Source organism: Cryptomeria japonica, chromosome 9 (genome assembly GCF_030272615.1).
Source record: "Cryptomeria japonica chromosome 9, Sugi_1.0, whole genome shotgun sequence".
In the NCBI taxonomy this organism is placed as follows: Eukaryota; Viridiplantae; Streptophyta; class Pinopsida; order Cupressales; family Cupressaceae; genus Cryptomeria; species Cryptomeria japonica.
This window is the reverse complement of record NC_081413.1, coordinates 481743807-481768965: the sequence shown is the minus strand read 5'-3', so window position 1 is coordinate 481768965 and position 25159 is coordinate 481743807. Positions and strand designations below refer to the sequence as shown.

Genomic DNA, 25159 nt, shown 5'->3' with positions numbered 1-25159 from the left:
TAGGCAAAATTTGCATATTCAATAAAGCACAAAAAACCTTATAATTATGAGACCTAAATGATATGCAAATTGTCCAATTGTTCATGACATAGAAAACCTTGCAAGATTTAAATTTTAAATTAGAATCTTATGATTACACAACTAAAGGATATATGGTGGATCACAAAGAAAGACACAAAATGTTGTCCATGCATTTTAGTTTCATTGTGACTTTGTTCACTTGTACCAATAGATTCACAATAGGAAACCAATCTCTTTGTCTCCCATTTGAAATGCATTTATAATAATTTTTGTCACTTTAATGTATACTTTCTTCTTAGCTATCTTAGATGGCCAATTTAAGCTATATTTTAGTGGAATAATAATGAGAAATGAAGTGGACTCCCAATAATGCCATAGGAAGATCTCACCAATAGAGCCAAGCCCCCAACCCTATTTGTAATTATTTGTCTATCTATTTGTATCTCTCCCTCCCCCCCTCTTTATTTATCCTTATATATCTATATCTCTATCATTCAATTCCACCATCTATATCTCCCTCTCCCTCTATATCTCTCTTTTTGTATTTCTCTATCTCTTAATCTCTATCTCCCCACATCTCTATATTTATCTTTCCCTCCACTCTTTGTACATCTCTCTCTCTCTCTCTCTCTCTCTCTCTCTCTCTCTCTCTCTCTCTCTCTCTCTCTCTCTCTCTCTCTCTCTCTCTCTCTCTCTCTCTCTCTCTCTCTCTCTCTCTCTCTCTTTATCTATATCTCCTTACCTCTTTTTCTTACTCTTCCTCACTCTATCTCCCCTCTTTCTATCCCTATCACTCCCTCTTTCCCAATTGCAAACATAACATGGGCCAATTGATAATGGAGCCTAATTATCTTCTTCATTTAGAGATTTCATTTGAGTCATGTTTGTATGCATTTAAGTGGATGCATGATTGATTTAAAGTTATCACTTCTCCATTGAGAGCTATGTTGCACAATCAACATCATTTTCTTTATAGCATATCAATTGATCTCATGTATAATTCTCATATTGAATCAAGCAAATTTCACTTCATATATTGCACAAATGTATGCAAAAAAAAGACCAAAAAATTTCCTAATCAAATTTATCGGCATACCCATTGCACACCAAGGTGCAATTGCTAATCATAAACTTTGGTTGTTTGTTTGAGGACTGATTGTGAGGCTTGTTTAACTTACTTTTTAGGTTATATTGTTTGGGATCAAAGCTCTTCCCTTACTTTTTTAATTTAAAACAAATGCAATAACAACTGTTAAAACATGATCAACTATTTATCATTAATTAATTGAACCCATGACATGAAAGATGTGCAGGAGAGAAGGCATCTTTTAATTTAGCTTTCCTCAAAAAAGTGAATTGTTTACATTAGTCAAATATGGTATTTGGTGGCATCGACTAGTTTAAGATAACTATAACCATTATTGTCCCATAGACCTTTGCGATTAGGTAGCCCAGTTCCGTACTGATTTTAATACTCGCAAGGACAAACACATTTATTTGTTTATATTCCTTCCTCGTCACTATTATTATGATTCCAAGTATTACTTAATCCCGTTGTTAGGAGCATATTATGATTCAAACGTGCGGAGAATAACGTAAGCAGCTGAATACGGAGAGTATTTTAATCAAATTCATGTGTATTTGTCTCTAGGTTATAATATCATATTTTGGTACAATATATATGTGATTTACATGTGTCTTAGTCCTCCTAGTATGGTATAAAGTCTTGCTAATGTGGTGTTTATTATTATGTATTGTTCGAAATATTTAAAAAGTGAGTTTCTTATTCAAAATATTGGTTATGGTCTTATGGTCGTGCTTATATGCATCTCACATATCTTACTCTCGTCATTTCTTAGAAAATAACTCATTAACAAAGTATTTGATTTGGTTTTCTAGTGTCGACTCATTCACAAATATTTGTCTATATTTTTCTATCGCATTAATATGTTTCTATATCTATATTACATGTTTAATTCCCAATGGTACTTCTCAAGCAATGAATTCCTCCTTTTCTTGAGTAAGCATCAAATCAACATCCTTTAAAATTGGATCTTTAATACTTGCACTATCATGCAAGATGAGGTTATTCAAACTAGCATAGTATGCATACGATGGGGTAATATGCAAATCAAGTGAAGTAGTAAAATCTTTATTATTTTCATATTATATTTTATATAACTCATAATAGATACAATAGGGGTCATTACCTTTCAAGAAAAGGTCAATAATTACAATTGAGATGTGCAAGCCATTGAGATTATTTGTGTTGAATCATCTATACTTCATAACTCGTGCACCTAAAATAAATCTTATCATTGCATGCCACTATGTGTGATAATGTTCCTTATGCACTGAAGATTCCCATATGACTAAGTGTAATGCTAGATAAGACACTTATAAATGTTGGAAGTTCTACACATGAACACATTTCAACCATGGAATAGAAAACTAACTCTAGTACAATTATTGGATGGTTTAGAATATATTTTTGCAACTCCCCTTTCTCATTCTATAACTATAAGTGATTGCATTTATCCGCACATCTCTCACATTGAGAAGGTTGTTTTGGCAAACACTAGACGATCATAAGTGAAATAATTAGACATGTTTACCATTTCTAGTTCATAGGAAACTTCATTCCTAGCTTTGATCTTTGTGAATAAGCACTACATCTCATTCACTTTTCTCTATGAATAGAAGTGACACATAATTGCTTTTAATTATTTTGATATGAATATGTGATTATTATACTATGTTTTATTTTTTTTTTGCATAATTTACAACACACACCATTCACAAGATTGGTCTTGTTTATAGAAATCTTATGATTTAGATCCTAACATGTTCAATAGAAACTTTGCAAAATCTTATACAACATAGAAAACGATTTCCTTAACCTACAAGATTTTTTTCTCCCTCAAAGTTGTGAATACTTTCAAGATTATTAGTATAAATAATTATAAATTTTAACCCCACCCATATCACCTCACATTGAAATCTTTGATCCTAATTAAATATAACAAAAATAAAGAACTTTATGTCTAAATAATCTAAAAATTCCCAGCATTACAAGACTAGCCTACAATTCAAAATACTTTGATATAAAGTGTCATCTCAATTATGGATACAGAGGCCTAAGTAGGAAAACTACAATGATTCCTAAATTTCCCTAATAAATTTCAATGGACCCAACACATGAGCTCTTATCAAGTATCAACCTAACTTATATTATAAATTCAGCATCATAGAGTACAAAATTAAGTTTTGTTAATTGGTAATGAATGTGCTAATAATGATAATTTTCCCAACTGAGAAAATAAAATCTACTATTGTTGATCATGTCCATTAATTATAGGTAAATAAAATTGGTTTAGATCAATTATTTCTTGCCACATAAATTTGTGAGTGTTCATTCATAAATGTAGAATCTTTGTCTCTTTCAAAGGAGGTCATATAAAAAGATATTATTAAAGGATACCTAGAAAAGTATATTCAATATTTTTAGAAGTTGTCTTATTTTGTTCAAGAAAATTGTATCAGTATACATTAGAGAGAAATGTCTTCCATGAGGGAGAGAAAATCAATGACCTATTTCCTATTTTATATATTTAAAAAGTGTTATATTCTTGTTGAAGGGGTTATTCATTTTAGAACATAACTCTAGGTTTCATTTAGATCCTATTTTAATTAGGATTAAAGGATGATTTGTTGATGCACTTTTAACCTTAAAATAGATGAGCTTGTTTTCTAAAATAAAGGAGGGATATAATTATCTTCATGAAGAGTATGATCATTTGCATGCTAGATCTAAATATTTTATAAAAAAATATCATTCTATAAATAAATACATGAAATATACTATCCATGAGTTGTTCAATTGAATTTCAAAACTATTTTAGAGAGTGTGATCCATTTAAAGCTAAATATTGATATTTTGTAAAATAGTAGAGGTAAAAATTAAAACAAAATAAGACATAAGGGGAGAAAGAGAGAGGTCCTAAAAAATATAGAGAGAGAGAGAGAGAGAGAGAGAGAGAGAGAGAGAGAGGCGAGAGAGAGACTAAATTAAAACAACATTATTTTTAATTCAATTATTTCCAAATGTTTGTTACTCTAGATATAGAGGTCCTAATTTTTGGAGATCCTAGTAAAAGAAAGGAGAGAGAGATAGCGAGGTTAGAAAAATATTTTAAGTAGAGCATGATAGACTAATTTCAAATTTGATTAGTTCTTATTTAATCAAAATAACATTATTTAAAAATAATTAAGATAAAATTAATTTAATAAAATTAAAATAATTTAAAATAATTAAGATAAAAAAATTACATATAAAAATATTTATATAATCAAATAAGCACAATTTTAGGTACGTAATACATGTAAACTAATGGTTGACAATATAAGATAATAAAAATATGTAAAATACAATAAAACGATGGCTCTGCGTGCAAAAAGCAGAATTAAGTCATTTCCTCTCTGCGAACATCCCTTTCCACTGCAAGGTGTTTATCAAGGCTATAGAAATTGTTTTGTGGTTTTGGCTAGTCATGCTAGGGCTGACGAACTGAGCAGGGTAAAATCTCGAACCATCAAGCAAGAAGCTTTCTTTGCAAAAACAAAGTATTCACTAGTTGATTCGGCTAGGGCTCCCCTTCCTTTGCTCCAAAGTGGGGATCGAAATTGGTAGCCGGTAAGGCGCAGAAATAACAAGGCAGAAGGGCAATCAAATCGTCTTATGCGAAATCCCAACCTTGGTTGGAAGGAAGGTTTTGTAAAACCTAACCAGACAAACAGGCCCTCGGCTTCCACTTTCTTTACTAAAAAGTCTGTTGGCAAATTACCTAAAGCTAGTCCCAGCGGGATAATCATTGATATTGATTCCCAAACATTGGATATGTATCAAATGCATTGCAATGACATAATGTTTTTTGCATGATGGAAAGGTTGGGGGATCCCGACTGAACAAATTTCTAACTGGGTGGTGTCTTCTCTCAAAAACCAAGTAAAAATTGACATCCTTCCTGATCAGTTCTTAGCTATTGAATGCTGCAATCAAAATTTAAGAAATTCATTGCTAAACAAGGGTTTATCAGAGTTCATGGGCTTAGGGTTTGACTGCTGCGGATGGCAAACCCTCTTTCATCCTTCTCAATTAAATTCATGCATGGTCAATAGAGCTATATCACTCGAAAAAATTCCGGTTGAATTATGAAATAATGATTTTTTAAGAATTTTAGGGAACAAAATAGGTAAATTTGTAGAAGTTAAAAAATCAGCCTTAAGCTTCTTTAACCATCTTTTGATTGTTAACATGGATATGAACATTAAAACCATCGAACCGGTAACACTATGTTACAATAATTTATGTTTATCCCTTGAATTACCCTTCTTCAATGGTCCTTTAGAAATTGAAAGACCAAGGAAGATTCCCTTTAAAAACGCTTTCCCTAAATCAATCTCCGAGTCGAGAATCGCTCCAATTAGATTTGTGGTTGGAGGGGGTTTCTCCATTAAGGGTTTTAATAATACTAGCACTAATCACCCTGCCATGGCTCTGTGTCATTAGAGATCCCCAGTTAAAACCCTATGTTCTCCGCCCCAACCACTGCCCTCTGTTATCCCCCCTATAGGTGACCCTTCTCTCGGGGATAGAAACTTGGAAGAGGGGGAAATTTGTGAGTGGCTTCCCCAGAATAAACAGTCCGGTATGACAAATATGTTACCATCGTGCTCTCTTACCCCACTAGAGAGAGAGAAATTCTCAAAAACTTCCCTTCTGCGGAATCTCATCATCCCATCGCATAATCCTCCCCAAGATCTAGAAAAGGCTTCTTGGCAGTATCAACAATTCTCCCCAGTCTCAAATATGAAGACCCCTCTAGGGGAAGAGGCTTTCCTTTCTTCACCATGGGTTGACCCTGTCACAACTGTAGAATCTGAGAGTGACCGAGTGTCTAAGGAAGTGGACATCATTGCCAATTTTATAGGGGAAGAAGTAGTAAACGACCTTATGGATCAATTGGTTGATGAAATCTGTGATGATGAGGAATTGGAAAGACAAAGGGATCTTCTCACTAATAATCTAGTAAATATTACTAGAGTTAACTTAGAAATATATGAACTCTTTATAGCATCAGAGAACTTGGAAAATCAGCAACCTAACACCCTAGGCATTCTATGTTCTGTTAAAAGAAAAGACTCTCCGGATTGTGCTAAATTCAGTAAAAGAAGGGGCAGGAGATCCCTTGTTGAATTAAGATTGAAGGATGGAGAAGCTAGAGGTCAATCCAAAATATCTACTCTTTTTAATGTAGGGGAGGGGAAGTTCCTCCCCACAGAGCCATGAAAATCATAACATGGAATGTTAGGGGATTGAATGCCCCTAACAAACAATGCATCTTAAAGAGTTGTATCTTTGATTCTAAACCTGACTTAATGTTAATTCAAGAAACAAAAATGAACGCATCTGAGATTTCCCTCTTTGAGCAAAAACTAGGGGTTAGACAACTAAAACATTCCCCGGCCATAGGCACCTCAAGGGGCTTAGCTATCATTTGGGATTCTAGAACCCTTTCGTTCACACCATTAGAGATTCAGTAGAATTGGATAGGAGGAGATGTAGTAAGCTACAAAAATAACCTTAGATTCAAACTAATTAACGTATATGGCCCCATCCAGAATAAGGATAAGGTGAAGGTGTGGAAGGAACTTGAGTCCTTTCTTAAAAGCTTCCTGAATGACCTAAGTATCATTGGTGGAGATTTTAATGCCATCACTAAGGCATCAGATAAGACAGGAGGAAGTAGCAAGCTTCCTCCTTCAGCTGTAGATTTCAATCTCTGGATCAATAGGAATTCCCTGCTGGAAATCTGGACGGCAATGAATGCCTTTACTTGGAACAATAGAAGATCTGGTTTTTGTAATATAGCAGAGAAACTTGATAGGTTCTTTATCTATGGAGGGCTCTCAGAGCTAAATTAGGCCCTGAAGGCAAAGCCTCTCCCTTTATCAGGATCAGACCATTTCCCACTCCAATTAAACTTATCATCCGACAATGCCCCTAAAAAATGCCCCTTCAAATTTGAGAATATGTGGTTTAGAGATGACAACTTTCTAAACTTACTTGAGGAATGGTGGAGTAGCTCCATTTTCTCAGGTTTGAAGATGTGTATTGTTGCTAGTAAGTTAAAGCCTATAAAAAGGAAGCTCTTAGAGTGGAATAGGACCAATTTTGGTAAAATCTTTGACAAAAAAACCCTAATAAAGAATGATCTCAATATGGTTAACACTAAGGTACTTGAGAAGGGGATGGATGAGCATCTTTTTCTTAAGGAAAAGGCCCTGCTCTCATAGTATGAAAAAATACTTTCTTATGAAGAGATCTTCTGGAAACAAAAATCTAGGGAGACTTGGTTGAATGATGGGGACCGGAACACCAAGTTCTTCCACAATAGCACCAAGCAAAGGAGAGGGGTCAACTGAATTTCTAAGATCATGAACAGCCAAGGATCCATTCTGTCTGAACCAGATAAGGTTGTGTCTGAGGCAGTTAAGTTCTATGAGAATATCTTAAATAATCTTGAAGGCTCTGACCTTAAGGGCCAACTCAATATCATTAAGAATCTCCTAAAACTCATTACCAATGACCACAACCAAACCCTTTTAAAGAAATTCTCAGTGGAGGAGGTTAAATCTGCCCTCTTCAAAATGAATCCAAATAAAGCTCCGGGCCCGGATGGCTTTCCCACTAGCTTTTTTCTAAAATGTTGGGGTTTAATGGGAACTGAAATCATGGAGGCCTTGGAGGGGATAAGGAATTTGGGCAAGATTCTCAAAGAAGTCAACAATACCTTCCTTGCCCTCATTCCAAAAAAGGAAAACCTAGAGAGCTTCAATGACTTCAGACCAATTGCTCTCTGCAACACTCTGTATAAACTCTTAACTAAAACCTTAACAGCTAGACTCCAAAATCTCCTCCCCTTAATTATTAGCAAAAAACAAACTAGCTTCGTAATGGACAGATCAATCTATGATGGGGTGATTATTGCCCAGGAAGCCATTCATTCGGTTCAGCTTAACAAATCACCAAGCATGTTAATCAAAATGGACATAAGTAAAGCTTATGATAAAGTTGATTGGCGCTTCCTCTGCAAATGCTTGGAGGCCTTTGGCTTTTCCAAAACCTGGATCAACCTTATCTTCGAATGCATATCCACCCCTAGATTCTCGGTTCTAGTTAATGGCTCCCCGAAAGGTTTCTTTAGTAGTTCGAGGGGGCTCAGGCAAGGTGATCCTATGTCCCCCTTCCTTTTCATTATTATAGTTGAAGCCCTAGGCAGATCTATTTCGATGGACAAAGAGAAGGGGAAGATCCAAGGTATTCCCATCACCAGTGGCCTCCCCCCTTCACCCATTAGCAATTCGTTGACGACACAATGCTTTTTGGGCAAGGTGACATGGGGGAGGCTCGTGCCTTTAAAGACATTCTCAATTCCTACATGAGGGCCTCGAGTCAAGAGGTTAATCTAGCTAAATCTGCAGTCTTTTTGTTCAACATAGACCCCCTTTTAGGAAAAGAAATCTGCAATGTCCTGGAAATTAGTATAGGATCCCTTCCTTGCAAATATCTAGGCATTCCCCTTGACAGAGGTAGGAGACCCTCTAATTTATGGGACAACTTAGTGGACAAGATCAAGTCTAGAATTAGCACTTGGAAAGGGAAATGGCTCTCTTCGGCTGGCAGGGTTACCTTGGTTAGATCGGTCTTATCAGCTATGCCCATTTTCCAGCTTTCCCTCCAATGGTTGTCTTCTTCCAAACTTGCTAAGATCAATAAGCATCTCAGAACTTTCTTTTGGCAAGGAACTGAAAGCAACCACAAAATCTCACTCATTTCTTGGGACAAGATATGTACACCCAAAGAGGATGGTGGTATTGGCATCAAAAACCTACGAGATCAAGGTAGAGATTTGGGGGCAAAGCTGGTCTAGAGATTATTCAGATTTCCTCACCTCAAATGGGCAAGATTACTTAACCTCAAGTACCTTAATGGAGATGATCCAACCCAAATCTTCAGAGAGCCCAACCCTCCCAAAGGTTCCTACCTTTGGAATTTTATGCTCGATTGTAGGAAGATTATCTTTGATAGGCTAACCTGGAACCTGGGGTCTGGGGACAAAGCCCTCTTCTGGTCAGATTCTTGGGGAGGGTATAAAGCCATTGAAAACATCCATGACTTTGGGATTACCCAGGCCCTTCTTGAATCACATAGAGGCCCCCTGCTAAATAGTTATCTCTCCCCTTCAAAGGAAGGGGCGGGTTGGCAGTGGATCGAAAGGGATGATGAAGCCATCTCGGAGAGCGACAAGCATAAACTTTTGTCAATTCTTAATTCTAGGAACTTTTTCTTAAGTCGTGATGAGGACAAGCTCATATGGGAGGGCTCCTTAAAAGGAGAATACAATTCCAAGGATGGGTACTCTCACATATCCAAAGCAGTTTTAAGACCTAAGGTAGAACTTCCATTGAATCTTTGCTGGGATAGAAATTGTCTGCCTAAGGCAGGTATTTTTTCCTAGCGAGCAATCCAAAGCAAACTCCTCACTGCGGACAAATTTAAGCGTATGGGCTATGAGGGTCCTAGTAGATGTCCTCTATGTGAAGCAGAGGAGGAGGACACCAATCATATCCTCCTTAACTATCCCTTTGCTCATCAATGTTGGATCTAGTTCACCAATAAACTTGAATGGTATGCAGCCTTTCCCAACACCATCCTAGGGATGCTCATGGCTTGGCCTCTCCTTAAGCGTGGATGTCTCTTTGAAGGTTTATGGAGAGCTCTCCCATCATCCATAATGTGGGAACTATGGAAAGAAAGAAATAGGCGCATCTTTAAGAATGAAAAACTAGATGCCCTAAGAATCATCAATAAGATAGAGTCAGTTGTCACTAAGCTTGTGAACAATAGACTCACCTCAGGTTCACTTAAAAATGCTTCTATATCTTATTGGGATGAAAGGATAAAAAAATGATGGAAAGGCTTGTCCTTTCCTCCCTTTGTAGGAGAAGGCCCTTCGGCCAGCCTCCGATCTAGAGCAACATGTAGATGGCAGCCCCCCGGTGAAGGGTGGCTAAAGTTAAACTTTGATGGGGCTGCCCGGGGCAACCCTGGGCAAGCTGGGATAAGATGTGTTGTTCATAACTTGGAATGCAAGGAAATAGCATCCCTTGCCTCTCCAGCTGGCATCAACACAAACAACTGGGCAGAATTGATGGCCCTAGTGGAAGGCTTGCTTTTATGTAGGAAACTTGAAGCTAAATGCTTAGATATTGAGGGAGATTCAGCTATAGTTGTCAATGCTCTAAGAAAAGGAAGCATGCCCAATTGGAAACTTAATACCTTGCTATCAAAGGCTATAGACCTATGCAAAGGTCTTGAAAGGTTTATAGTTAATCATATCTATAGGGAAGGTAATAAAAGGGCAGATGAGCTAGCCAACTTGGGGGTTGATGGCATCAAGCTCTTGTCTATGCCAACCTAAGACAAGATCTATCTTCATAATTCCCTCACATCTTGCGTGTTTGGATCGTAGTTACCTCGGTTTAGCTCCATACTCAAACCATCCCTTGAACCCTACAGTTCAAATAATCATTAATCTTATATATATATATATATATATATATATATATATATATATATATATATATATATATATCTGTGTGTGTGTGTGTGTGTGTATGTGTGTATATATATATATATATGTGTGTGTGTGTGTGTGTATATATATATATATATGTATGTATGTATATATACATATATACATATATATATATATATATATATATGTTTGTATATGTATATATATATAAGGAGATTCGGGGCAAACTCAAACTTTCTCTAAAATATATATATGGATGTATGCATATATATAGTATATATATCCATGTATAGATATATGTGTGTGTGTGTATACACACAAATACAAACACATACACACATTCATACATATATACACATATACAGATACATACATATATATATATATATATATATATATATATATATAATTATATGTATGTATGTATGGATGTTTGCATGCATGAATGTATGTATCTACATACATTCACACATTTATTTCTTCAGATACACACACACACACACACACACACACACACATATATATATCCTTGAGATAGATATATTTATATATGTATATTTACATATATATATAAATATATATTCATGTATAGTTTTATATATATATACATATTTATTAAGATATAGACTTATATATATAAACATATATTTTTCAAGCATATTTATGTCTAGATAGGTTCGGATCCCAGCAAGTCTATCTTTAGATTTAGAGTCATCTCTAATTGCTCAAATCCTCCAAACTGCTTATCTAAATACTTTTAGAGCCATTGTTTAAATATTCAATTATTTATTTAATCCTCTAGGAATATCTCCTTTAACGTCACTCAGATAGGCTCTAAATCATACAGATACTTTGTGATTTAATTGGCACCATTTTTCTTTCTTACTGGGTTATACCTAAATGTATTTTTATTGCCACGATGTCATGTCTAGATAAGCTTGAGGATTAGAAGAAGACTAATCCATACATTAAATAAGTATAGGTTTATAAACATGATTTCATCTAAGTAGATATGGCATGGATATAAAGCTAATATTATTAATGTAAAGAAGGCCCTCCTCTAAGACTTAAGCCTTTCTAAGTATCTGTCGCTATATTTTCCATTGTCCAAACCCCTATAGTTGGAGAGCTTCAGTTGTCGTATGAAACATTATTGTCGGACATCACATGTCAGCTTCCTTTCTCGATCAAGGCCTTTTGACGGCTCATTGCAAAGTTGAGTTTATGTCTTCGCAGTGATGGGACAGTTGAGGTACCCTATGCTTGATGGTTGTAGGGTTAATATTAATGATCTTATGCCTTGAAATTTACACTCCATGTTTGGTATTTACTCTTTAGTAGTTGCTCATTATGCAGCTTTAAGAGTGCGAGTCCCATTTTGGAATGCTAAGTTTCTTTCTGCTAAGCAACAATGGATACGACACTCAGGCTTTTGGGGCTGAAATGTCAGATGGCCTTCGTTGGTGAGATTAAGGACGAAAGGCTGAGAGGTATTCTTGTCCAACAAAACCCTTTGATTTTTAGAGCGATAATGAAATTTCTTGGGAGGGATTTCATTATGAACGAGGACCACACTAGAGCAAATTCAGATATTGTTGCAATGTTTCTAGCCTTGGAAATGCATTTTGAGAGGGATAGGGACACGGTGGAAAAATTATGTAAGAAGGTCTTCATTAAAGGCATTCTTGGTGAATTGGAACGGGTTATGGTTAATATACATGAAGAAATTAAAGCTCCCAAACCACGGGACTATGATGTCCTCATCAAGAAAAATAACCTGGTCCCTCGCTCCCCTATTCTGGTAATTGAAGACCCAGTGGTTTTTGAAGCTCTGCGCCCTATCAGAAGTAGGAATTTCCTATTTCTCTCTTGGATTCTCCAAGTTAAGAAACCCCCACGGGAGAAGTGGTTGTAGAATTATCTAGAGGCAGAAAATATCACAATCGTCCCTGATCATATGCCTCTCCCTCATTCCCCTGTTGCCCTCTCAGCAGATGCACCAAAGGGCTCCAAGCCTCGTCCCCCCCACAAGCTAAGCAAGAAAGGATGAAGGCCCCTGGAATGGCATTCTTCAAGGATGAGGTCACGTTATCAGAAATAATCTTTTCTGTTTTAGTAGTTATAGAATACTTAGAGGCAATACGCTTAACAGCCTTTTTATCCTTTTTAAAAAGGAATGTTGCATAGATGATCTTTCAAAACTTTTCCATTTAGACTTGAGATGGTTTTTTCCTCTTGTTGTTTTTTGATTTACGAAGACATAAAGCTATTTATCCATAAGAAATATATAGTAGGTGATTATATAAAAGCATAATATGGATCTTTCAATCTCTATTTTTTCTGTAAGAAATCTACTTTCCTGAGTCTTTCTTATGTTTCTAGGTTAAAAAGGGGGGAAGTGTCAATTATGCTTTGAGGCTATGTTTATAAGGGTTTTTTGCTTTCATACATGTATTGGTAGTCTTAGTTTCTAGTAGTTATCCTATGGCCCTCATTAGCACGATCTCGTTCTACAAATATATACTTAGAAATTTCAAAATACATAGATATTTTTATACTTATATATATATGTGTGTGTGTGTGTGTGTGTGTGTGTGTGTGTGTGTGTGTGTGTGTGTGTGTGTGTGTGTGTGTGTGTGTGTGTGTATACACACACACATATATATATATACACACATATATATATACACATATATATATACTATATATGTGTATATATATACACACACACACACACACACACACACACATATATATATATATTCATATATATATACATATATATACATATAAACATATGTATACGTATATATATATATATATATACACATATACTTATATAGATATACAAATATATATATATATATATATATACTCTTGGTTATCTTTCAAGATTATTCATAAGCGTTAACCTATATAACTATATTTACATTAAGTGAGGAAAATTTTCTGTTCTTGCCTTCTCTAAATATGCAGTCTTCGATGCTTACTTCACTCCTCTCCCACATCGCATTCTTATATTCTTATCTTCAGTCTTAATAAGGGTATCACTCCGGATAATAGATCAGGGTCACTTTTGCAGGAGATATTTTCTCCACTAAATGTTTGATTATACTGGTGTTTTAAAGTTGTTTACCAAATCTAGTAAAACAGGATTTTACCTATAGTTAACAATGAATGAGGTAAAATAGTAGTGTGTATCGAATCTTTAAGACAAATGTATATGTAGTCATATTGTAGCATTTTGTTCTACATACCCAGTAAATTGTATATTTACTTCAGACATTAGCAAAGCACTTGAAAGTATGCATTTACTGGTATTTACTCACACTGATGATATATATTTTAGAATGCGTATCTATGAGAGTATTTCTAGTGCCACTAGCCGGTCATTTCTTAAGACTATGGTTTAAAGGAAGCTAACAAGTAGAACTCGGGGTCTGGATAGAAATTTATATCCTGCAGGGTATAATCATACTCCGTCATCCTCTCTGCTAGAAACAAAGCAAGACCAGTATGTAAAGGATATTCACAAATGGAAGGTATTGATTTTGAGGAGACCTTTGCTCCGATAGCTAGAATTGAAGTTGTTAGATTATTTCTTGCATATGTTGCTCATAAGAAATTCAAGGTATATCAGATGGATATGAAGTCAGCCTTTTTGAATGGTTAATTGGAAGAGGAAGTCTACATTGAGCAACCAGATGGATTTTCATTGATAGATGAAGAAGACATGGTATGTAGATTGAAGAAAGCCTTGTATGGACTTAAACGAGCCCCTAGAGCTTGGTACACCAAATTGGATAGGTAAGCATTGTATGGACTTAAAGAAGTCAGATTGGAATATGTATCTACAAAGGAACAGATTGCAAAAATCTTCACGAAGTGTTTGCCCACTGATACATTTGTATATCTAAGAGATAAGTTAGGGGTGATTGCCCCTCCTAGTGTGAACTAGATGCATTGAGATGCCTCAGTCTGGTGGAGTTCATAGTTTTATCCTGATATCCAAATTGATGAGTGGGTGCTACTACTTAGGGGGAGTAATCAATGTGTGATTTAGTTGTTCAGATTTGTAAGTTTGTTCTAAGAGGTAGAGAATAATGATTTGTATATGCATTTAACATTGATGTCAAATAGGGAGAGATGCATGTGAAAAAATGTCTTATCTATCTGAGGTAGAGAGCTATGTGTGCCTGATCTAAGGGGGAGATTGTTGGAGTTGATTTCTTTCTTTGCATTGATTTTTTTTCACATTTATATGTTTTTATCAATGCCAAAGGGGGAGATTGTTGGATATTAAAGTTTTTGGAATATGTTGTTGTCATTGATGTCAACATATTCATGTGTTTCTTATGCTTTGGTGTTACAAAGAGTTGGTTTGGTTGTAGATATGCTGATGTCAATTAATAGGTTTTGAGATACTTATCTCTAGTTGATTAAGTATGAGTTTTAGTGATCCGGAAGGTGATTTGATCTAGTTATGTGATTTGTGTGATGATTGGTTTTTCTATTGATTATGTATTGCAAAGTTGTGATTTTAGGTTTGTATTGCTTTGAAATTGACTCTTTATGTTGTATGGATTTTGGAGAGTGTTTGAGACATTCATGTGTGTCCTCAGTCTAGGTGATTTATGATTTGGAACTTCACAAGCATATCTTTCAGTTTATTGTTGGTGTTCTTGAACTCTGGTGATGAAATGATGATGATTCTAAGTATTCGAGTTGTTGTGGTTGTTGTGGAGGAATTCGCGTTTCTTGTTGGTGTTCTTCGATCATGTTATATGCGCTTTTGTGGTCTACACTAATCGTGGTGCATGTTATTAAAGATTTTATTGGTTCGGTGGTATTCTTCGTGTTATACAACTTTTTGGCCGACCCGATGGTTGTTGCGTGTTGCAGATGATTTTGGCAAGATATTTGGTGGTGTTGCATGTTCGAGGTTTTGATTTGGGTCTATTTTATGTCCTTGTCAACAATGTATTGGTCCGCATATTGATTTATGTATTGTGTGATATAATTTTATAATTAAGTCTTTTGTGTTAAGCCGACCTTGAGGTTAAGGTTAATTTTGTATAAATAAGTGTTGTAATCATGTAAGACATGTGTCTGCATTATTTGAGAGATTTTTATGTGAAATCAAGTGAATTGATCTTTCAAAAGAGTATTGAAGAGAAGAGGAGTGTTGAAGAACAGATAGTATGCGTAATTGGAACTATGATCAAGCATTTGGAGATGTTATTCTTTCAGTTCATGTAATCTGGATTGTTGTCTGATCTTTGTAAGGCAACGAGCCTTCCCAGGGTTGTAGCCCTTTCTTCTTTTTTTTAGCACTGAGCTCTAGGCAGTGTGCCTGAATACATGTGCATTCCCCATTGTAATATTTACAATAATACTAAAAAGTATCATCATATTGTGGGTAGGATCCCACTATGGTTTTTCCCTTGACCGGGTTGTCCACATCAAAAATTTGTGTGTTATGTGTGTTGTTGATGCGACATTTATCTTTTCTATTGTTGTCCTTGATCATATTTGAAGTTGAGGTTAATATGTTTAAGTTTGGTGAAAACCAACTCACCCCCACGCCCCCCCCCCCCTCTCAATTTTCTTGCATTGTTGTTGCCAACACAAATCACTCTTAAAAAATGTCCTCTTCTATAAAAAACTACTTTTCAAATAAGATGGAAAAATCAATACAATTTTATTCAAAAAAAATTGTAAAAAAGTACATTTAGAATCTACAAACAAGATGTTACAAATCACTAGTTTACATCATCTTCAAATTCTTAATAGTTTAAAAGTTATAGGAGTCAGAAAGTGAAGGTTTTTTTCAAAATTTTCATCTAAGTGTCAAAGTTGGCCAAAAAGTGGGAACCATTATTGTGAGTTCACCCGAGGAGGTTTAATTAATAAAAGAATTAATTAAACCTAAAAGGGCAAGTTAGTCAAATTGATGTCCAAAGACCTTAATTAGGTAAAATTAAGTTGATTTGGTCAAAATATGTGAAACTAGAAATAATTGGAAAGGTTTGGATAGAAAATGGGAAGATTCGAACAAAAATAAAAAAATTAGGACAAATGGGGTAAAATCAAGCAACAACGAGTAAACTAGGTCAAAGTGGGTCAAAAAATGAAAAAGTGATGAATGTGATGCCATGAGGATGAAGGAGAGGTAAAAATGAAATGTCTGAATAGGAATAGAAAAAAATTAAGCCAATTGGACTGAAAATGAAAGCGAGAAGCAACGGGATCCCAAAAGAAGACAAAAACCCTAAAATTGAGATAGAGATTTTGGTCAAAAACTAACATCACTAGAATGAGAGGATAATGATCCAATGAAAAGGGGTTGAAGGAAATTTTGAAATATAACCACAAACCTAAAATGGGAAGAAAATGGAAAAGGTGAAACAGAAGGATTGAATCAAGAGCAAAAAGCCCTAATCAAGACGCAATTAGGCAAATGTCATTGAAAAAAGGGACAAGGGAAAGATTTGACACAATAGGGATGAATTTAATGGTAAATTATTTTCCCAAACTTGAAATGAGAAGGAAAGTGAAAGATCTAGATAGAAAATGGAAAAGGAGAAACAAGGTAGGATTGTGCAAATAATAAAGATCATACGTGTGATTAAGTTAAAAATGAAGAACGTAGGTGATACAAATTTTTAGTGTCTACAAGGAGTGTAGGAAAAATGGAATTCTATATATAACCTTCTACATTATTAATCTCATAGTAAGGAGAGTCATTTCCATAATTCAACCAAGAGTGAAATGAAAGAAGCCATGTGCGCGCTTCTTCCTCAACTAGAACTCAAATAATGTTAAAGATTATTCAGTTAGTATCAACTAGTGTGAAAATGGAAGTCAAGTTTTAACTCTTGGGATTTCTTATAATGGCTATAGGAATTAATTCTATAAATTTGAAAGTTAAATATTTTATGGGTTCTTTACTTTTTAATTAAAAAAAAGGAAAGTTTCTATTAGTTCCAAAGAGGCCCTAAATGCATGCAAAAAATCTAAAGAGAAAATAAAAAATAATGATAAGAATGGAAAACTCAAATCTAAACCCAACGTGAGTTTCAAATATCCTATAAAGTCTAAGTTAAAATGCTGAAATTATGGTAAATATGGTCACTTTCAAAATAATTCTAAAGATAAAAAGTAAAAGAAGAAGAATAAGAATTATCTTTATTCCAAATCTAATAAGAAATATGGTGATGAAATCATTATAATTATGGATACCTATGTTGATAATGATTCATTTTAATGGATTGATGTTCATTGTTTTATATAACCTCTAGTAGAAAATTATTTTTTATTATGAAATATTTGATGGGGATAAGGTGTACTTGGGTGATGATTCTTATCTAGTCATTTTTGGCTATGGTAAGGTAAAATTTAGATTAACATGTGGAAGGATTAAATGGTTTGATGACATGTTTTGTATTACTAGGATAGCTTGTAACTTGTTAAATGTAAATAAACTAATAGATGAGTATGTAGGTTGTCTTTTTTGAAGAAATTTGTAAGATGGCGAAAGGTGCTATGGTGATTGCTAAATTTTTTAGGATTTGATATTAAAAAAAACTTGATGCATGAAAAGTTGAGTTCAATATTACTTTTATGAGGATAAAATTTGAGACTACTACTTTGAATAAACAGGCGATTACTACTTATACATATGTTAATGGTTTTTGGGTAGCTAAGGGCATTCATTATATAGAGAAAACTATCATATTAAAATTAGAAGCTAGGACACATTAGGGAAAAAAATCTTGGGACCATGAAAAATAAAAACCCTTATTGAGGATTTGATTGACTACAATATAGAAGTTTTTTTTTTTTAGAATTGCATTTACGGAAAAAAAAGTACATTTAGTTTCATTTGATTTATAATAAATTGGTGATGTTTTGGATCTTATTTGTTATGATGTTGTATTGTAGTAAATTGTATTCCTTTAAAATTTCATACTCTATTTTGGCCCTTTCTTTAATGTGTCCTTTTTAGGATCATTTTAAGCCTATTTTTGCCCTATCATACCCGATTGTCATCATATGCTAATTTCGATACTAGACCCTATTTTTTTGGTTCTGATACCTTGCCATCCTTTTCTCTAGTTCCTATTTAAGAGTACTAGGATGCCTATCACCCTATTCTGAGTGGACTAAGGCACTCAACAACCTAGTCCCTCCAAAAGGGGCCCAAAATCAGATGTGTGCAAGTGTCATCCTTTGTCATTTGTGATTCGATCCCAATATTTTTATTTAATCATTGGATGTCGTCCTAAATTATATAATAACTTGTGAATCCTATATAAAGTACTCTTTTATCATCTAAACTTATAGTTTTTCCCATAATTAATGAACATGATCTACTAAAATTTTAATATAAAACAACAATACCTTTTCTTCTCTCAATTGGTAAAAATAGCACTATTTTCACACTCATTACCAATTAGTAAAACTCAATTTTTGTACTAGACGATGTTGATTTAATAATATATATGTTAGGTTCATATTTGACCAAAGTATGTATTGGGTTAATTAAAATATATTATGGAAATTTGAGGACCATTGTACTTTCCCTACTTAGATTTTGGTGTCCATATTTGAGATGACAATTTGCTTCAAAGGGTTTTGAATTGTAAGCTAGTCTTAAAAATATTTGAAATCATTAAGTTACAAAGACTTAAGTTCTTTATTTTTATTATCTTTAATTGTTATCAAATAATTTAATGAGAGATAATGGATGTGGGCTTAAAATTTATAATTATTCATACTAAATATCATGAAGGTATTCACAGGTTTGTGCAAGAAAAGAGATTGTTGGTTCGCCTATTATGATCTAAGTCATAGGAGTTCTATAATATTTTTTTGTTCTAATTTTAATGTTGTATTTTATACTTTAAAATTGAATAATAGCATAGTTAATTGTTGATTTCATCATATTTAGGTAAGATCTAATGTTGCTAGTATTTAGTATTATTGAGTGTGTAGGTACATATTGTCAAAAAATTTGATGTGTGTGGGTGTATTTTCACTAATTTTTTCATGGAATTTTTTTTCAAAAGGATATAAACTTAATTAATTGAGAGAGAATATACCTACATACATGTGTTAAATACAATTTTGGTTTCGAGGTTAAATTTTATTTTTACTTTCATTTTTGTTGAGGTTCTAGGTCCACTAGATGTTGGGAGGTTGGTTAGTTTCGTTAGCATTGTCTTGTGATTCTTTGATAATTAGTTTTCTTATAACATTAGGTGATTATTAGATTGGACTATAATCTTCTAATATTATTTCTATCTTGATCATATTTTTATGATCATTAGGAATGGTCTTTAGATTTATTATTATTCCTAATTTTTTAAGTCCTAAGGTTATACTGGCAAATTAAAAACTAAATAAAAGAGTATCACATAGCTTTTGAATTTTGTTACATTTAGATTATTTGAGTTGAAATGGACATATATCATTGTGGTTAAAAGATTGTGAAAATGGTGTTGCTATCGTCTATAAATATTGGATATAAGAGTTAATGCATTAGCTTGGTAAGTGGTAAAACATTTTGATAACTTGTAGTATAATTTCATTTTTCATTTACAATATTATTAGAATTTGAAGAGTGTTTTCATTTGAATTTGAGTCCATGCCAAAAGACCTAACTAGGGCCTTTAAAAAGTAGATTACTTTTCAAGGACTCTATATTGTACCACTAGAAATGAAACATATGAAATATATATATATATATATATATATATATATGAATTAATTCATGAGATCAAAGTTAAATATGAAAATAGTTGTGAATTTAATCGACACTAGAAGACCAAACGAATCCTTTATTAACGAGTCCTTTAAAAGGATTTTTTTTACCATACTAGTGGGAGTAAGGCATGTGAGATGCATATAGCCATGACCATAAGATTAGAACGCATAACCAGCATTTTCAATAAGGAACTAACATTTTAAGGATTTTGTAGCATACATAGAAATAGGCACCAAAACTAGAAGATTATATCTAAAAGCCAAATATTTATGAATTTGAGTCCACACCAAAATAACAAACTAGGGCCTTAGCCAATGAACTCAATTTTAAGGATTTTATACCATATTAACAAGTGTACGACAAATAAGTATGGAACCAGGTAAGATATGTACACTTGAATTTGAGTCCATACCAAAAGGTGAAATTAAAACCTTCAATAAGTAAATCTTTTATAATGATTATGTGTCATATCAACAATAGTAAAAAAAATAAAGATATATAGAGATAGAATATTATCAAATTATCAAATATGAGTTCTTATAGATTAAAATCTACAACAAAAAAACAAATACAGACATTTAAAAAAATTACTTTTAAAAACTTTATATCATACTAATAAAATATGTAGGAACCTATAAATACTACATTATAAAAATAAAATTAAAATTAAAATTAAACACTTATAAATTTCATTCATTTAAAAAAATACTAACTTAACTTATTTGAATGTTCTATAATAAATCATAGGCAATCCCTGTATTTGAATACAAAATTACAGTATTTGATCAATTTACAATTCGAAATTTATAATTCATTATTCAGTAATAATCAAATGAAGATTATAACATAAAAATAACTTTTTAGGAAAAGGAAAAATAAATCATAAATTAACATAACTCATTTATGCTGTAAAACAAATTTACTTCTAGTCTGCTAACGAGCATTGACAATTTCTTCAAAATATTCTCCGTATTCAGCTGCTTACGTTATTCTCCTCACGTTTGGCTATAATTAAAGCCTGGGGCAATTTGAATCTTCATAATAAATGAGAACCCTAGTTTGTTGCATCGATTGATCGCACTACAGCTCATACCCAGCTCAAGATGTTGTAATTTTACAGACAATGTCTGGTGTATCACAGACAAATGAGCATTTTAAATGAGATAAAAGAAATGTCGGACTAAGATTGATAATATAAATGGGCTTCCTCCTCTCCTTCCATGAAACTGCAAGCAATATTATCTGGTAATACACTACTGTTCTCTCAGTACAATCTCTTTACCCGCAAACATTACTGCAATATCATCTGTTTTTGCAGAGATAAAATATGTTACCTCTGCGACAAACAATAAAGGCAACCTGTCTTCTTCTAAATAGAAGAATCGTTTCCATGTGAGGAGTGTTCCCTGTGAATGAAACAAATGGGATTTCTTTATTCAAGTTTGTTTCACCACACAGACTTCTCGATCATTTGCAGTCATATATATTAGGCTACCAAGCCCATTGGTACTGTGCTAAGCCTGAATGAGATAAGTTTCTCATAGACCATCATTCAGGGAGAAGTTTTAAGTCAGATTTTACAGTGATAAGAGGGATTTCTTTTTCAACTTTTGATAATGGGAATTTGCATTTCTGTTGAGAGTAATGATGTCTATGAACCGACTGCAAACGTTATCTTAATGGACGGGGGCATTCAGAAATTCTCAGATCCTGTCAAGGTTGAAGAGATATTGAAGAATAATCCGGGTCATTTTATCTGTAGTTCTGATGTTCTTTACATTGGCAAATTTATAACAGAGCTTCTTCCTCATGAAGAGCTGCAGCTTGGGCAGTTGTATTTTATTGTTCCTAGAAGGAAATTAGGGTTTGTTTTATGTGAGAAGGACATGGCTTCTCTTCTTTTGAAGGCGAATAATGCAACAGCACAATTTCTCTCTTCCAAATTTGGAGGAAAAGTGCACCCACTGTTTAACATGCATCCTTATTCTGGTGAAGAGGAGGAATGTTCATCACCATCATCACCATCATATTCTTCTTCTCTGTGTTGTGTTAAGAGAGTCCGATCGGGTATAAGCAAAGAGTGGAAGTCGAATCTTGAAACTATTGTGGAAGTTGCTTGAGGTGGAAGAAATTGTTTTTGTGTATATAAGAATGAAATGTACAGTGAATACAAATAAACAAATAAATAAGTGTTTACTTGCATGTACTAAATTCAATACGGAACCTTGAGAATATTACAGCTATCTCAACAACCTAATGGGATAAGAAGGTTACAGCTGTACTAAAAGCAAACAAATTACTCTTCCACGAAAGCTTAAACACAAGATGCATTCTGTCGTCCCTATTTTTCATACAATGCATTCAATTAATGACCAAGATTGTGGTAACGGTTTGTGAGTCAAGGATTCTACCGAATCTGATATAAAAAAATCATCGAGGTTATGTCCAAGGGAACATATCTTGCATCAAATTGTTCTTGTCCAAAAAAATGTATATATATACATTTTGGTGTATGAGTATTTTTTAGGTTGATTAAACTTTATCACGTAAAAATATATTTTAGGTGTTTTGTAGTTTTTTTTTTGTGTTGGTTTAATAAATGTAATGTCTTGTATGGTACTTTGTTGTATGTAGGTTTTATTTATACTATAATCGTTTGTTTTGTTTGGACAATTTTGATGTCTCTTTTGATTTTATTCATGTTTGTAGTGTTGAACACACAAGAGTATTGAGAGGGGGAATTAGTACTTAAACAAATTCTCTTTAAGTAAATTAGCAACCATTTATCAAAAGCAACTACCTAGCTACAAGAATGAAAATATAGAAGCACATAACTATAACACTAAATTTATGTTGAAAACTGAACAAGGGAAAAACCACGATGAAAAAGTTGCTTGGATTTGTTGTCCAAATCTAGCCTCACAATGATATAACAAAATTACAGCTTTGTTTTAGGGCTACAACTCCCTGAAGTATAATGTTGGAATAAAAATGAATGATTAAAATTGATGGCTTTACTCCACTAATCAATAAACAATATTTTTGTTCTACACAATTGACTAATTTTGGCTCACTACCTTTAGCGTTTTCACATTATAGACACACACTCACTTTCTAATTAATCAACAATATTGATCTTCTATATATACATATCCACTGCAATCTTCAAAACCTTAATTAGTTTGGCTCTAAGATGACATGTAGATGAGACGTGAAATGATTTCATCAATCGGCCACAAGAAATACTTTCCACAAGTATTCAAAATATCAAATACGCCATTAGTATATGAATCATGTGCAATAGATGTCATCTACAAAACTCATAAGCCATGAGAGATAACATGTTACAGTTCAAAGCAAGATTCAAATTGGCCCACACACATCTGAATGCAAACTCTCAAAGTGGCATTGACACAAAGAAACATGGCACAAGCATGAAACAATTTCTAGTTGGCCTATCACCCATTATTCAACCAAAGAGACAATATTGAATTGTTTGATGTATCGAAAGAAGATGGGTATCACTATGTGGATCAATATACATACACTTTTACCCTTTCCAAACAACTCTTCATGTATCCTTTTTAATATTTGATTGGTGTATGTTAGCACAAGTGCATGACCACTAGTACAAATGAAGATAAAGCATACCAAGAAAACCATGTTACTTTGGCACCATGAAAACTAAATTTGTGGTACACCACACCATATGAAACTTGGATAGAACATACATTAGAGCTCCATGAAAAAGTCTTCAAAACTGCACATTGTCATGATAATTACTACAATAAAATGTGGAGCATTCCAACTTGTTCTTTTGAGACCCTTTGCTCTGCCTTGGCTCTGGTAAGATAGTCATCTCTAACTTTATTTGTGGAAAATGTGGTGGCCTAAAACTCTAAATATAAAATCTCTATAGCTCAAAAATCTTAACTTCTGAACCGCGAGACAATATGTTATTGTGCAAAGGAGTTCAAATTGAATTACTATGTTATACCTTAGTAGATAGTCTATTAATCCCTTAGACCATTTTTCTATTCCTCACCACCATGTGTGGTGTGCCAAATTGACAAGATATCACTGTAGATCACTTTAGACATGTGTATATTCTATTGCATCTTATTTAGACATCAAAATTGATTTTTTTTTTTATAGATCTCACCATAACACTAACTTATTGAGGATACTAAGTATGAATATGAATATTAGAGTTGAGGAAAAGTCAACTCTATAGCTCCCAAAGATCACCTGCATGCAAACCTGTCACAGAAGGAGAGAAGCAAAAAAGATATGGAGGCCAAAGTTCAAAGATCCAGAAAAGAGGAGCCATATTGATTGTGCAACAAGAATGCAATTCAATAATTTCAGTTGTTATGAAAATACAAAAAGAGAATCCTTGTAAGAGGATACTCGAAACCCTAAAGGAGAAAACCCTAAAGAATTATAAGATTCCTAAGTTTATCTTAAGCATGGAGTATAATAGACTAATAATTAAATAAATAATTATTAGCTAATAAAAGATAACTCCAACACCCCCCCTTAAGATGAACTTAGGGAGTAGCTAAAAAACAACTAAGGACTAAAAAACATGTAAAAAATGCATGAAAGCAACAATGGGTCCCAGCAACTAGGCCTGATGAGGTACCCAAGTACAATAAAATCTTTGTAAAGTGGAGAAATAGGAGAAAACTCTGTGGAAACAAAACTC

The 25159-nt window shown here is 33.7% G+C and overlaps 1 protein-coding gene across 1 annotated transcript; it reads left to right on the top strand.

Moving 5' to 3' along the window:
* The first annotated feature begins 22067 nt into the window (after positions 1 to 22067).
* On the top strand, positions 22068 to 22571 carry LOC131058278 (uncharacterized). The gene has a single exon (XM_057992158.1). The coding sequence runs from the start codon at positions 22068 to 22070 to the stop codon at positions 22569 to 22571; it is 504 nt and encodes a 167-aa protein (XP_057848141.1).
* Positions 22572 to 25159: the final 2588 nt, after the last annotated feature.